This window comes from Salmo salar, chromosome 23, assembly GCF_965601325.2.
Source record: "Salmo salar chromosome 23, fSalSal1, whole genome shotgun sequence".
Lineage (NCBI taxonomy): Eukaryota > Metazoa > Chordata > Actinopteri > Salmoniformes > Salmonidae > Salmo > Salmo salar.
Window position 1 is genome coordinate 31,549,566 of NC_138313.1, and position 15,457 is coordinate 31,565,022.

The 15,457-nt window shown below is 42.5% G+C and overlaps 1 protein-coding gene across 2 annotated transcripts; it reads right to left on the reverse strand.

Moving 5' to 3' along the window:
- Positions 1-1,831: 1,831 nt before the first annotated feature.
- On the reverse strand, positions 1,832-10,627 carry LOC106584389 (alpha/beta hydrolase domain-containing protein 17A). Of its 2 annotated transcripts, none has more exons than XM_014169641.3 (5): positions 10,390-10,627; positions 9,089-9,470; positions 7,954-8,148; positions 7,348-7,527; positions 1,832-6,135 (listed from the first exon to the last, which is right to left on the reverse strand). In XM_014169641.3, the coding sequence occupies exons 1-5, from the start codon at positions 10,421-10,423 to the stop codon at positions 5,910-5,912; spliced, it is 1,017 nt and encodes a 338-aa protein (XP_014025116.1). In that variant the 5' UTR covers positions 10,424-10,627; the 3' UTR covers positions 1,832-5,909. The 2 variants fall into 2 exon arrangements, with proteins under 2 accessions (XP_014025116.1, XP_014025117.1); XM_014169642.3 differs by having other exon boundaries at positions 9,654-10,626.
- Positions 10,628-15,457: the final 4,830 nt, after the last annotated feature.

Sequence of the window (15,457 nt, forward strand, 5' to 3'; positions counted from 1 at the left end):
GGTATTACAGACACGGTCAGGGAGAGGTTGAAAATGTTAGTGAAGACACTTGCCAGTTGGTCCGCGCATGCTTTGAGTACACGTCCAGGTAATCCGTCTGGCCCAGCGGCTTTGTGAATGTTGACCTGTTTAAAGGCTACGGAGAGCGTGATTGCAGTCGTCCGGAACAGCTGGTGCTCTCATGCATGCTTCAGTGTTGCTTGCCTCGAAGCAAGCATAACAGGTATTTCACTGGTCTGGTAGGCTCGCGGCACTGGGAAGCTCGCGGCTAGGTTTTACTTTGTGGTCCGTAATATTTTTCAAATGCTGCCACATCCGACGAGCGTCAGAGCCGGTGTAGTAGGATTTAATCTTAGTCCTATATTGAAGCTTTGCCTGTTTGATGGTTCGTCTGATGGCATAGCGGGATTTCATATAAGTGTCCGGATTAATGTCCCGCTCTTTGCAGATGTTGCTTGTAATCCATGGCTTCTGTTTGGGAAATGTACATATGGTCACTGTGGGGACGACGTCGTCGATGCACTTATTGATGAAGCCGGTGACTGAGGTGATATAATCCTCAATGCCATTGGATGAATCCAAGGAACATATTCCAGTTGTTGCTAGCAAAACAGTCCTGTAGTGTGGCATCCGCATCATCTGACCACTTCCGTATTGAGCGAGTCACTGGTACTTCCTGCTTTAGTTTTTGCTTGTTAGCAGGAATCAGGAAGATAGAATTATGGTCAGATTTGCAAAACGGAGGGCGAGGGAGGTCTGTGTATGGAGTAAAGGTGGTCTAGGTTTTTTTTATTTCTCTGGTTGCACATGTGACATGCTGGTAGAAATTAGGTTAAAACGGATTTAAGTTTGCCTGCATTAAAGTCCCCGGCCACTAGGAGCGCCGCTTCTGGATGAGCATTTTCTTGTTCGCTAATGGCCTTATACAGCTCGTTGAGTGCGGTCTTAGTGCCAGCATCGGTTTGTGGTGGTAAATAGACGGCTACGAATAATATAGATAGTGTGGTCTACAGCTTATCGTGAGGTATTCTACCTCAAGCAAAGCAATACCACGAGACTTCTTTAATATTAGACATCGCACACCAGCTGTTATTGACAAATAGACACACACCCCCGCCCCTCGTCTTACCAGACGTAGCTGCTCTGTCCTGCTGATGCACGAAGAAGTCAGCCAGCTCTATATTACCTGTGTCGTCATTCAACCACGTCTCGGTGAAACATTAAACTGTAATATCTAATGTTCTGTTGGTAGGATAGTCTTAATCGTAGATCGTCCAGTTTGTTTCCCAATAATTTTACGTTAGCCAATAATACAGAGGGAAGTGGTGGTTTACCTACTCGTTGGCAAATTCTTACAAGGCACCCAGCCCTCCTCCCCCTTTTCCTCAGTCTTTTCCTCATGCTGATGACAGGGATTTGGGCCTCGTCTTGACAAAGCAGTATATCCTTTGCGTCGGAATCATTAAATAAAAAATCTTCGTCCAGTTCAAGGTGAGTAATCGCTGTTCTGATATCCAGAAACTCTTTTCGGTCATAAGAGACGGTAGCAGCAACATTAAGTACAAAATAAGTTACAAACAATGTGAAAAAACGAACAAAATAGCACAGTTGGTTAGGAGCCCGTAAAACCCACCAGCCGTATAGCAGCTGGTAGACTAGCCCTCTGAGGCCTTTTCCAACACTTATGCTGCTCCTTCTTTATAGCATACCAAAGGTGAATCACAAAGATTAATGGGAACATGGTGAATAGAGTTGACTTAAACATAATTTACAGAAAGCAGTTCTATATCAATGGGAGAAACATATTAGGAATCACGACAGACACAGAAGGTTTATTTTATCAATTCATGATGTTTGTTTTTATTTTTGGAATAAAGAACATTTCTATAACGTAATATAACAAAGTTGTAAATAATAAACAATGCATAACTGGATAGAATAACACACCAACCCATCATCACCTTGGATCCAAATACTCACCCCAAAAAATTACCCATAGAGATAGCACATACAGTGCCTTCGGAAAATATTCAGACCCATTGACTTTTTCCACATTGTTACGTTACAGCCGTATTCTAAAATGGATTAAATAGATAAAAAATCCTCAGCAATCTAAACACAATACACAATGACATAGCGAAAACAGGTTTTTCTAAATGTGTGTAAATGTATTACAAATAAAACAGATACCTTATGTAAATAAGTATTCAGACCCTTTGCTATGAGACTCAAAATTGAGCTCCGGTGTATTCTGTTTCCATTGATCCTCCTTGAGATGTTTCTACAACTTGATTGGAGTCCACCTGTGGTAAATTCAATTGATAGGACATGATTTGGAAAGGCACACACCTGTCTATATAAGGTCCCACAGTTGACAGTGCATGTCAGAGCAAAAACCAAGCCAGGAGGTCGAAGGAATTGTCCGTGCGCTCCGAGACAGGATTGTGTCGGCACAGATCTGGGGAAGGGTACCAAAACATTTATGCAGCATTGAAGATCCCTAAGAACACAGTGGCCTCCATCATTCTTAAATGGAAGAAGTTTGGAACCACCGAGACTCTTCCTAGAGCTGGCCGCCCGGCCAAACTAAGCGTTTGGGGGAGAAGGGCCTTGGTCAGGGAGGTGACCAAGAACCCGATGGTCACACTGACAGAGCTGTAGAGTTCCTCTGTGGAGATGAGAACCTTCCAGAAGGACAACCATCTCTGCAGCACTCCACCAATCAGGCCTTCATGGTTGAGTGGCAAGACGGAAGCCACTCCTCAGTAAAAGGCACATGACAGCTTGGAGTTTGCCATGAGGCACCTAAAGACTCTCAGACCATGAGAAACAAGATTCTCTGGTCTGATGAAACCAAGATTGAACTCTTTGGCCTGAATGCCAAGTGTCACATCTGGAGGAAACCTGGCAGTGAAGCATGGTGGTGGCAGCATCTTGCTGTGTGGATGTTTTTCCAGAGGCAGGGACTGGGAGACTACTCAGGATCGAGGCAAAGATGAACCGAGCAAAGTACAGAGATCCTTGATGAAAACCTGCTCCAGAGCACTCAGGACCTCAGACTGGGGTGAAGGTTCACCTTCCAACAGGACAACGACCCTAAGCACAAAGCCAAGACAATGCAGGAGTGGCTTCGGGACAAGTCTCTGAATGTCCTTGAGTGGCCCAGCCAGAGCCCGGACTTGAACCCGATCAAACATCTCTGGAGACCTGAAAATAGCTGTGCGGCAACGCTCCCCATCCAACCTGACAGAGCTTGAGAGAAGAGAAGAATGGTAGAAACTCCCCAAATATAGGTGTGCCAAGCTTGTAGCGTCATACCCAAGAAGACTCGAGGTTGTAATCGCTGCCAAAGGTGCTTCAACAAAGTACTGAGTAAATGGTCTGAATACTTTTCTAAATGTTATATTTACGTTTTGTATTTTCTATAAATTAGCAAAAATGTCTAAACCTGTTTTTTCTTTGCCATTATGGGGTATTATGTGTAGCTTGATGAGGGGGGGGGGGAAATGCAGTTTAATCAACTTTAGAATAAGGCTGTAACCTAACAAAATGTGGAAAAAGTCAAGGGGTCTGAATACTTTGAAGGCACATTACGTTTGACAAAAAAAAATATATTTTCCATAACTTAGTTTCTTGAAACAAAAGCTCTAAATGTGTCTGTCTGGAACTCTTCTCACACTCGAATTACAGTCAGTCCGTCACCTCCCACTAGGGTTGCAAAATTCTGTGAACTTTCAATAAATTCCCTTGTTTTCCATAAGTCCTGGTTGGATGACTCGAGTCCTGCTTATTCCCTCCTGCATCCAGGAACCCTCCAAATGGGATTTCGGGAAAAAAAAGTGCATTTCTTGATTGTTCCCAGAATTTGACAACCCTACCTCCCAGACACATGCTCCTCTTCTCAGACCACCCAGACACAGAAATCAGTTGTATTGCTTGTATTCTCGTTACAATAGTCCATCATAGGGAGTAAATACTCACTTTTGGGTGATGTGATGGACCTTTCCTTTGGTTCTGATGAACATACCATTAGAAAAGCAGGCACGCTTTGTTCAAGACAGAACATTTCCTGTTAAACTTTGGTTGCTATGTACATGTTATCCTGACTCCCCCAAAACCCAACCCAAGGATCTCCACTATCTTGTCGTGGTAGACCCCATATGCCAGAGAAGTTGGGCATTCGTTCAAGTCAACTTTCACACACAGACGGACAGAAATGGTGGAATCCCAAGTCTGTCTGAAATAGTGTGGCAACAGGACGAAGTGAGTGAAAAGGGCTAGTTGGAGCTAGAAAGGGAGCCTGCTGGAAATAAACCTGGTCAATAACAAAATAGAGCACATCCTATTCCATAGCTCTACTAATGTTATAATGAAGTGTGATTTACCCCAAAATGAAGTAAACAATAAACTAATCACACATGTAACATGACATGGCTGAATAAGTGTTTTCAAATGTCATATGGGACCAGCAGCATGTACTGTACATCATTGGCTCCACTCTACTGTACAGCATAACAAAAATATTATTGCAACATGTATGACTGTTCAATTTCCCATCAAACTAAGCTGCATTAATGGATGTGGAGAGTTTGACCCTTTTCAATCCATTTTATCCTAATCTTTAGCAGCAAGTTCAGTTAATACTCCATCCAGCTTAGTCTCAACTGACCCGACCCAATTTACTATGTGAATGGCCATTACTGGCAAAAGCTTAGTGATTCACAATGATTTAGTGTTTTTGGAGGTATGAAATAAACTCAGTGATTTAGAAATACCTAAAGTGAAATTGTTTGTACAACTCTGTAAAACACTTACAAAAAAGCCTTTGAAAACATCTGAAGCTAGATGTGGAACCACCATTTCAGACAGAAACCCAGTAAGAGGTGAATTTAGTTCAGTGCGGGAAACATAAGCGCAGTTGCCGTGCAAGAAACATAAGAGTGGTTGCCGTGCTAGAAACATAAGAGTGGTTGCCGTGCTAGAAACATAAGAGCGGTTGCCGTGCTAGAAACATAAGAGGGGTTGCCGAGCTAGAAACATAAGAGGGGTTGCCGAGCTAGAAACATAAGAGAGGTTGCCGAGCTAGAAATCAATCTTGCCTTAGAGATATGCAAGCGACTTAAGAATGCTTTTGAAACAATTAATTTGGCTGAGATTTTGAACTTCAGCCAAAGCAATAATTCAGCAACTATTTGCTCTAATCACTTTCCGGATTCAAATGAATCCATGCTTAATAATTATAAAAATGTCTGATTTATATGTCTATGAAACAAATGATTCATAGACAGACTATTAATCTGACATCTTAGTTGTAAACGAGAGAGAGCTAAGAAGATCCCACACGAAACATTAGCAACATACCTGCTTTCAAACAGGACATTTATACTCATCTGTCAATACCACATGATTTGTAAAGTAGTGGCTCAGTGTCATGTGTTATAAAAGATAAAATGACAAATATTCATCACTCAATTATTTGTCCATGTTAGGGTTGTTAGTTAAAGTTGAATCATGTGTAAATGTCTCAGAAGAGGTTAAACAGTACTTGTTTGGAACACCTGACCTATCTGAGGTTGTGTTCGGCTGGGGTAAGAGAGAGGTGCTTTAGACAGACCAGCAGAGAGCCCTCCGTGTCTGGGTTGCATTCTTGCACTGACCCCGGGGCGGGAGGTGGACTAGAGAATCCCTGACCAGGATTAATGACAGAGACAGAAAAGATGGAAAACAACAAAAAGACAGGGCTGCGAGCATCCAGACAAAGTTGACCAAAAGGTGAAGGATTATTAATTCTGAGAGGCCAGGCTTCACCCCTCCTCCCAGACAGAGCCACCCATTTCCATTGACTCACTCCGACCAGGGGAACAGCACGGAGCCAGAGGAGGACTGGGGGCTCAGGTGGTATGGGGGTATCAGGCGTGCTGTGCGGCCAGCTCCTGGCCAATGAAGCGGCGCAGGCGCTCCAGGTACTGGCTGTACAGTTCGATGTCATTGTGTCCCGCCCCCTCCACCCAGAGTGGCTCCACGGCCTTGGGACAGCGCTCGAACAGAGCCAGGCCGTGGGAGAAGTCGATCACCTCGTCCTCAGTCCCGTGGATGATCAGCACCGGCGACGTGATCTTAGACACCTTTTCAATGCTGACAGAGAGAGAGGCAATGGAGTTAGAGACTGGGGATAAGGGAAGCAAAGGTAGTTACTAGATTGCCATGTGTGTAACAACACTTATAACTAAGTATGTTCTTAAAGGGTAACCGTGGACAGAAAGCGTTGTACAGACGTCTGTCTGTTTTAGCATGGCCGGTTAGTGTAACCTGCCCTCTGCAACTGTGAGCACTGACCAGCAACTGTTGCCTAACAGGTCGAGGAACAAACAGGACAATACTGAGAGCACAATACTGCTGCATGTAAATGCATCTCCCAGCTCAGCTCGATCAACTAGTTCAGAAGGAAGAGAGTACTCATAGTCCTTCCTCTGTCCCACACATAACTGTGGGTTGGCTATAAGCACATACAGATCTGAACCCAGCTAGTATTACATTACTGGGAGTCCACTGACCGGATGGCGTATGGCAGGGGTCGGAAACAGGCGGCCTGCGGGCCAAAACCAGCCTGCGAGTGATTTTAGTTTATCAAAAAAGACTAATATAACTAGGAACTCAGCAAAAACTTTGTATTCCTACAAATACTTGTTCAAGTGTACAAATTATCAGAATTTCCCGGCCCCCGACCATCTGCTTGGACACATCGGTCCTCGGCTGAATCTAGTTGCCTACTCCTGGAGTATGGGAGTCAGTGTGGGCTGAAGAGTGGGGAGAGCCAGCTAGGCAACAGGCACCCAGGGGTGGGAGAACTCAGGGGGGTGGTGGAGAACACTGGAGACTTTCACCACAGAGCAGAGGCATCCCCGTCACCTACTCTACTCCTACACTGGCACTGCCTGGTACTGTAATGGAATCCTATTCAGTGAACAAACATGTGATTCTAATGGCTCAAATACCACACCATCACACTTTACATAATAAAGGGTGATGATATGATAAAATGTCTGGAGGAGTCAGTGTTTACAACACCTGCTTATGATCTGATACAGAGTGAGAGATGACTCAGTTATGACTCAGATGTGATGAGGCTGTTTCCCCATAGAGAGAGAGACTGAATAATGAAATACATGAAAGATTGCAGTTCTTCTTCTTTTAGTTGGACAAATCTTTTGCCACTTATATTTCCAATTCTACACTTATATCCTAATCTCATCATGTACTATTATGTGAAAATGCCAAAAGGCAGACCAACAAGCAGTCAGAGTTGAAGATAAAGAGATAGGGAGGAAGGTGTTGTAGGTGACTCACTTGGGGAAAGCATCAAAGCAGTAGGTCTTCTTGGTGTCTGGGAAGGCCACCCGCATGCCAGAGGTGAGGGGGGAGTGGAGCACCACGGCGGCACACTCATACCGAGATGCCAGGTCGACCGTGGGCACGGTGCCAATGCTCTGCCCGTACAGGATTATGTTCTCTGGGCTGATGCCATATCTGATCACAACCAGGAAGAAAGAGGAATTAAACACAATCATGTCAGGGAAAAGCTAGGAGTAGCAAACACTAAAACAATTTGAACATAAATCACTCCTATGAAGCCTAAACTATGATAATATGTAATGACAACATACTTTTACCATATAAATCTAGGAGTAAACGGGTAACAAATGTCTGCGAACATGGCACGCCTAACATAAAAACCAGCTGTAGCTCCATAACATCTACCCAAGGACAGCCATTGATAACACATCATCCCATCAAACTAATGAGCCAGTCCATTAGCTGCATGAGCCTGTCATTGTGTGACATTACACCCCCCCCTCTCTGTAAGGTGACATCTCCCACTGACTACACAGCCGTCCCTCCCTGACATGATGTATAGAGCCCCAGCCTGCCCAGCCCTGTGCGTTGCGTAAGTACCGTGTGCGCAGTGCCTGCCAGGCGGCGTCAATGTCAGCATAGAGGTTCTTCTCTGAAGGCTTGCCCGTGCTGACACCGTAGCCGGAGTAGTCGTAGGAGAAGATATTGCAGTTGATACGCGTTCCCAGGCCGATATAGAAGCTGCTCATCTGGCCAAGGTCCACCGCGTTGCCGTGAGAGAACAGCACTGTGAACCTGGTGAGAGAGGCCACAGAGACAACAAGGTTACCAAGACAGACCGTACCTGGTCTTTTTACCTATCCTGACCTGTACTGTGTGAATAGATGATTCCCATTAAAACCTCAGGAATTACCTATTTGAATGGGACTTGAATGTGCTGATTAAGGTAAACTGGTTATGGCCACAGACTGAAGAGAGGACTAGTTCACTAAGTTTAACTCCTGTCTTTTTACTTGTTCTGTATTACATGAATAATAGGGTTGCTATTCCCCAAGCATCATCCATGTGCTTTCTATTCATGAATGCAAGATGTGCTCCCTAAAGCAACTGGATACTCTCTATTCCCTAAAGAGACTTGGCACCTCCCATACAGTAAGTCATTGCTTTGCTCTTGGGCTTTTTACTCAAAATACCCTGAACAAGGAGTGTCATATTACATTCACGTGTGACACTGGCACTACATCAAGTGTAACAGGACCCAGTCCATGTCTTCGCCAATCAATTTAGCTGATTACTGAAATAAATCAACAAGAGCAACAAGTAGGCTACCTGAAGCCATACCATATGAAAACATAATGATGTATAAGCTCCGCAAACCAGACTATCAATCACCAATAGACAAATTAGACTATCACAACTCACCAATATCATAGGCAAAAAATTAGAGCATGAATTGGGGTAAGGACAAGGAGAATGGTATCTGTAGGTCAAAGAAGATGGCATGAGCAATGAATGAGGAAAGCAGGAAGAGAACAGGTTTGAGATAACCTGACACAATGAGGAAGCAAGTACAGGAAGTAAAGAAATAGGACAAGCAAAAGAATGTCATAACAAAAACAAGACAAGAGGAACAGGGGGTGAGTTTATCAGAGGATGTCTGACACATGGTGAAACAATAGGGCCTCAATGAGCCAAGGTGTGTACACACACACACACACACACACGTGTGACTAACCTGGCAGTGGGGGCACAGCGGATGTACATGCATCCCACTCTGTTTCCACGACTGGAGCGGGTAAGGAACACATCTGTAGCATCCAGTTCTTTCTGGGAATACTGGAACTCGGCTCGCTCTGTCAGGTGGAGCTTCCATTTTCCTTCTGCAGGACCAGTGCTGACTGAACCCCCTACAGCAGCTCCAGGTAGCCCACTAGCTCTGGATCTCAGCCCTGCAGTCCCTGCTGTCCCCGGGGCTACAGGCCCCTCCAGGTCTGGGAGGAGGGAATATGTAGGCTCAGGAGGCAGGAAGGCGAGCTTGGCAGCAATACGGCTCGGAAAGGGGGGGCAGCAGAACAGGCAGCATAGCTCACTGACAGATAGGCCATTCATCATCCACTCTGTGGGGGCAAAGACAGATGAGCACTGTGATTGTATATTATTCTGTACTACAAGGGAATTTGACTCACAAATTCCACTGTAGTTAAAAATGTTCAGAACAAGACTTGACAAATGTATCTGTCATCAATGGTTAATAACAATAACAAAATAACAGAACATCTTATGTTAGAAGTCAGGCCTACCTGTTATTGAGAAAGAAACTAACTACCATGCAAAAATCTACCAGAGATCCCAAGTCAAAACAATACTCTCCAAAACAAAACAGGGAAAGTTGTCCTGTCAGCAAAAATCAAAAAGTAGCTAAGACAGTAGTCTGAAAATGTAATTTTGAAAGTAAAATCGGGGGATTTTGAAGTATGGCTGAAGTCCACGTGAAATCCATATTTCCAAGTATTGGCTGTTGTTATTGAGGTATTTTCGTGCGCATCAACTTGATCATGGTTGGAGAGAATTGAGTAACTTCAGCCAGCAGGTAATGTTATAGCTACTTTCCCAGTTAGCTAGCTAATGACTAACTAATGAACAACTGTCTGGATCTGGATAGCTGAAACACCCACTATGTTTATATCTCATTACACATAACTGCAGCTGACGGTTTGCTGAGAAGTGTCTATCCCACCCACTGTAGTCAGCTGTAGTTAGCAGGGTTCAACAATGTTGACCTTCTACTAGCTACCTAGCTAGCCTACAAGCGAAGCAGTCAAAACATTAACGTTAAGTCGTGCCTTTAAAACACGTTCAAACTGCAACGAAATAAGTAAACACACCGGCACTGCTACAAATGATGAGGCACAAATACAATTTTCGGATTAATCACAGATACCAAATCAAGGCTGGCCATCTAATGTTAGTTAGCAGAAATGTATCCGCTAACTAGCTAGCATTGGGTAGCCAGCTAACTAGTTTAGCTATTCAGACCTGGAAACACCGTCTCCTCAGATAGGACCGTCATCTATGGACTGATGCAAATATATAGCGAGACTTAAAAAACCAAGCGTCCAGGATACCCGTTTTGATAATCACATATGTTTTGTGGTTGAAATTATTACTTTCGAGCAGCTAGCTAGCTACTGTCATTTATTAATCCATTCCATTGGATGTGCAAAATGTTTTTTTCCTTCTGTTTCGCCGCGTCCGGAAATGACTGTGAAGGGGGAAAGCTTCCAATGGGAAAGCAGGGGGAACTTTGATCGTCACTAGTTACCACAAACACACAATCATAAACCCCGCCTATTTCTACAATTTATCTTCTTAAAATATGATTTTAAACGTTAATTTAAAAACACCCTGCCAATCTTATGCATAACCATAGCCTTGAATTAAGATTAAAAAGCAAATGGTTGTTTTCATGTATTTTTTTACGATATAGCCAATTTGGACTTTGTGGCTGTGGTAACTAGTGGAAACCGAGAACTTTGTTATCAAACAGATCTATGTTACAGGCAGTGTTCGAGAGCATCAAAACCCGTGATGTTTCATGGGTAAATTATGATTTACCGACTGATCAAGAAATAACGTTGATTAGTTATAGCACAGATAGAACAATGACGGAAATAGTAATGGATTCTTTTTGTAGGCACCTACTCCACCATGGTTCGTTGGACAATGCATATGAGGAAAGCTACCTTGGATAAACGCAGAAAATAAGGTCTGTGGTAAAAACAGGCTTAGATTTTATACGTTTTGCTCTATGAGATAATCTTCATCAGCTAACGTTATTTTTTTGTGAATTTTGAAGAATGTATTTAATATTAAACAACATAAAGGCTTCATAAATGTCATGTTAACTGACTGCTATTATCTGATAGAACAAATTATATAAGATCTCCTAAACCTGTGTTAACCTCAGACCTTATTTTCATCGTTTATTCCAAAACCCTATTCTTTCTCCATTCATTTTTCCCACAGGGATCGCTCAACGAACCAGAGGTAACTTTTTTTCTGGGTTTTACAACTACTAGCTGGCAAGCTCAATTTAGGATGCAATGTAATTTATAGATCAGTCTCGCCTTTAAAGTCAGCTGCAATATCGAACACATACATCCATTATCTAGTTATCTTTTTTTGGACCTCATTTGGGCCTACATTTCATGGGGAATGTATCCCTATTGTTTCTCTAACTACCAGATCAGATGGAATGTGAATCACTCTAAATACATACCATAATACAAATACAATAATGATGTGTGAATCACTTATTGTTCAGTTTGTCAATTGTTGTTTATCTCAAATGAATATCATTTTGTTTATTTCAATGAAAAAGTCTTCCTGTGTAGAGTGAGAATGTTATCTTTGCAAGATAAGGCTATTGGTTGCTTGTAAAAATCAATTGAATCATCCTTAGAACTTCATTGGGAACTACCATGAATAGTGGCCTACTCTTGAAAACAGTAGGCCTACACACACTTGAAGGAATGAAGGAAGCAAGAGGCTTTGGGAAGTGTTGCAGGAGGAGACATTCTTCTGGTGAGAAAATATTTCCTGTAGTGAGGCACATAGAGAAGGTGGTTTCTGGAGTTTTACTACTTCTCTGGAAAATAGCATAGGTGTGGACTCGAGTCACATGTATTCTGACAGTAGTCACACATTTGATAACTTTAGACTTGACTTGATAGAAAATCAAATAACTTGAGCCTTGACTTGGAGCCTAGAGACTTTGACTTGAGTCTGATGACTTGAAATTGTCTGGGCAGGTTTTGTAACGTTTTATCACTCCTTTTGTGGCACAGAGTATCCGTTGACTACCCTCCGCGTAGTCAGACAGTAGCCGCAGCATTGACAAAAAAACGTGCAACAGAATAGCTTGTAAACGCATACTCTGCCCTCTGATTGGATCAGCAAACAGGTCAGGCGAGTTAGCGAAGAATGAGAAAAATACATATGTTTCATATATATTTTCTATATATACCTTTGTCCATTTGATCTGATTTCTAATATAGGGCTACGGTATTGCACTAGATTGTTGTCTCAAAAACATCTCGTCTGCGTTTGACCAATGACCAGTCATCAGCATTGGCACGCAAAGGCTAGAGCGCATATCCAGAGATAAATGACCAGAAAGCACTTGCTTCATTTTCTCAGGTTTTGCCTGGCAAAAACAGAGTACAGTTTAGAAGGCTATTTCAGAGGCATCTTCGTCAGAACAATAACAGGCTACCTGGCGATTTCATTGATCATTTTCATATTTCAGATAGGCCTAGTTTTGGTGGCTACTGGCTATATGTCTAAAGATGGCTGTAACATCGCACTGCCTTCAATATTATGGTATGAAGATGTAACATATTCTGGCGAATTAATTACGATATTTGTGAGGAAGAAATGTGCTACCCAGTTGGCAACTAGCATTCTGCGGGCAGGCGGCAGTTCAAAGCGATTGTGTGCGCGCATGTGCGTGCGTGGGGGTCGCGAGCTTTGAACCACTGAGCTAGCGAACAGATTGCTGATTTGCTGTACAGCTATAGGATCGGGTGCAGCGCAAACGTCAAATTGTACACTACCGGTCAAAAGTTGAAGAACACCTACTCATTCAAGGGTTTTTCTTTATTTTTACTATTTTCTACATTGTAGAATAATAGTGAAGACATCAAAACTATGAAATAACACACATGGAATCATGTAGTAACACAAAAAGTGTTAAACAAATAAAAATATATTTTATATTTGAGATTCTTCAAATAGCCACCATTTGCCTTGATGACAGCTTTGCACACTCTTGGCACTCTCTCAACCAGCTTCACCTGGAATGCTTTTCCAACCATCTTGAAGGAGTTCCCACATATGCTGAGCACTTGTTGGCTGCTTTTCCTTCACTCTGCAGTCCGACTCATCCCAAGCCATCTCAATTAAGTTGAGGTCGGGGGATTGTGGAGGCCAGGTCATCTGATGCAGCACTCCATCACTCTCCTTCTTGGTAAAATAGCCCTTACACATCCTGGAGGTGTGTTGGGTCATTGTCCTGTTAAATTTTTTTTTTATAGTCCCACTAAGCCCAAACCAGATGGGATGGCGTATTGCTGCAGAATGCTGTGGTAGCCATGCTGGTTAAGTGTGCCTTGAATTCTAAATAAATCACAGACAGTGTCACCAGTAATGCACCCCCACACCATCACACCTCCTCCTCCATGCTTTACGGTGGGAAATACAGATGTGGAGATCATCCGTTCACCCACATCACGTTTCACAAAGATATGGCGGTTGGATCCAAAAATCTCAAATTTGGACTCCAGACCAAAGGACAAATTTCCACTGGTCTAATGTCCATTGCTCGTGTTCCTTGGCCCAAGAAAGTCTCTTCTTCTTATTGGTGTCCTTTAGTAGTGGTTTCTTTGCAGGAATTCGACCCTGAAGGCCTGATTCACACAGTCTCCTCTGAATAGTTGATGTTGAGATGTGTCTGTTACTTGAACTCTGTGAAGCATTTATTTGGGCTGCAATGTCTGAGGCTGGTAACTCTAATGAACTTATCCTCTGCAGCAGATGTAACTCTGGGTCTTCCTTTCCTGTGGCGGTCCTCATGAGAGCCAGTTTCATCATAGCGCTTGATGGTTTTTGCAACTGCACTTGAAGAAACTTTAAAGTTCTTGACATTTTCTGTATTGACTGACCTTCATGTCTTAAAGTAATGGTGTACTATTGTTTCTCTTTGCTTATTTGAGCTGTTCTTTCCTTAATATGGACTTGGTCTTTTACCAAAATAGGACTATCTTCTGTATACCCCCCTACCATGTCACAACACAACTGATTGGCTGAAACACATTAAGAAGGAAATAAATTCCACTAATTAACTTTAAAGAAGGCACACCTGTTAATTGAAATGCATTCCAGGTGACTACCTCATGAAGCTGGTTTAGAGAATGACAAGAGTGTGCAAAGCTGTCATCAAGGCAAATGGTGGCTATTTGAAGAATCTCAAATATAAAATGTTTTGATTTGTTAAACACTTTTTGTGTTACTACATGATTCCATTTGTGTTATTTCATAGTTCTGATGTCTTCACTATTATTCTACAATGTAGAAAATAGTAAAAAATAAAGGAAAACCCTTGAATGAGTAGGTGTTCTAAAACTTTTGACCGGTAGTGTAGGGAGAGAAGATTTCCATAAATAAATATCCAGCTCCAAATATTGTTTGGTGACAATATTAACTGGTTACTTTGCAAGCTCACCAGCAATGGAGCGTCAATCAACAATTACTAGCATAGGCCTAGCTACTGGTCTTATTGTAAATTTATCATTTACTTATGAAGCTTGCATTTGGAATTTGTTATTAAACTTAATTCTTACATATCAAAACGTGTTAGACAAAATAATGAAAAGAGTTGTCTGGTAGCTTCAATGAATAGACAAAGATTTGCATGTATAGCATTTTTTTTTTTACTTGAGATGTAAAAAAAAACTTGTCTTGACTCGACTTGCTCTTAGAATGCACGACTTGGACTTGACTAGAGACATGACCCGTTCTACTTGGGACACGACTTGAGACTCAGACCTTGTGACTTGCTTGTGACTCTAATAATAGTGATTTGGTCCCACCTCTGGAAAATAGGTGTCAGCATATTTTCAAAATGTTAGTTTGTTGCATGGACCTCTTCCAGGACATAGTAAATAGTAGCTTTGTCACTGACTGGACAGTTTATAAGGTACACCCATCTAGTAGGGCAGCCGTTTCTGAGATACTGTATCCGGTGCACCTAGCACCAACGATCATACCACACTCAAAGTTGCTTAGGTTACTCGATTCACCCATTCTAACATTCAACAAACAGTAACTGAATGCCTCAATGCCTGTCTGCTTTATATAACAAGATATGTGACTCACTGTCCGTAGGAGTGATCCATTTTTGTGAACGGGGTGGTGTACCAAATAAACTGACCAGAGAGTGTGTGTAGTAAACAACTTACTCAACACATTTAAAATAGTTGAAAGGTGAGGTATACCATCATCATTAAGTGTGGAGTGTCCATTTCCAAAACAGAAGTCACATCTG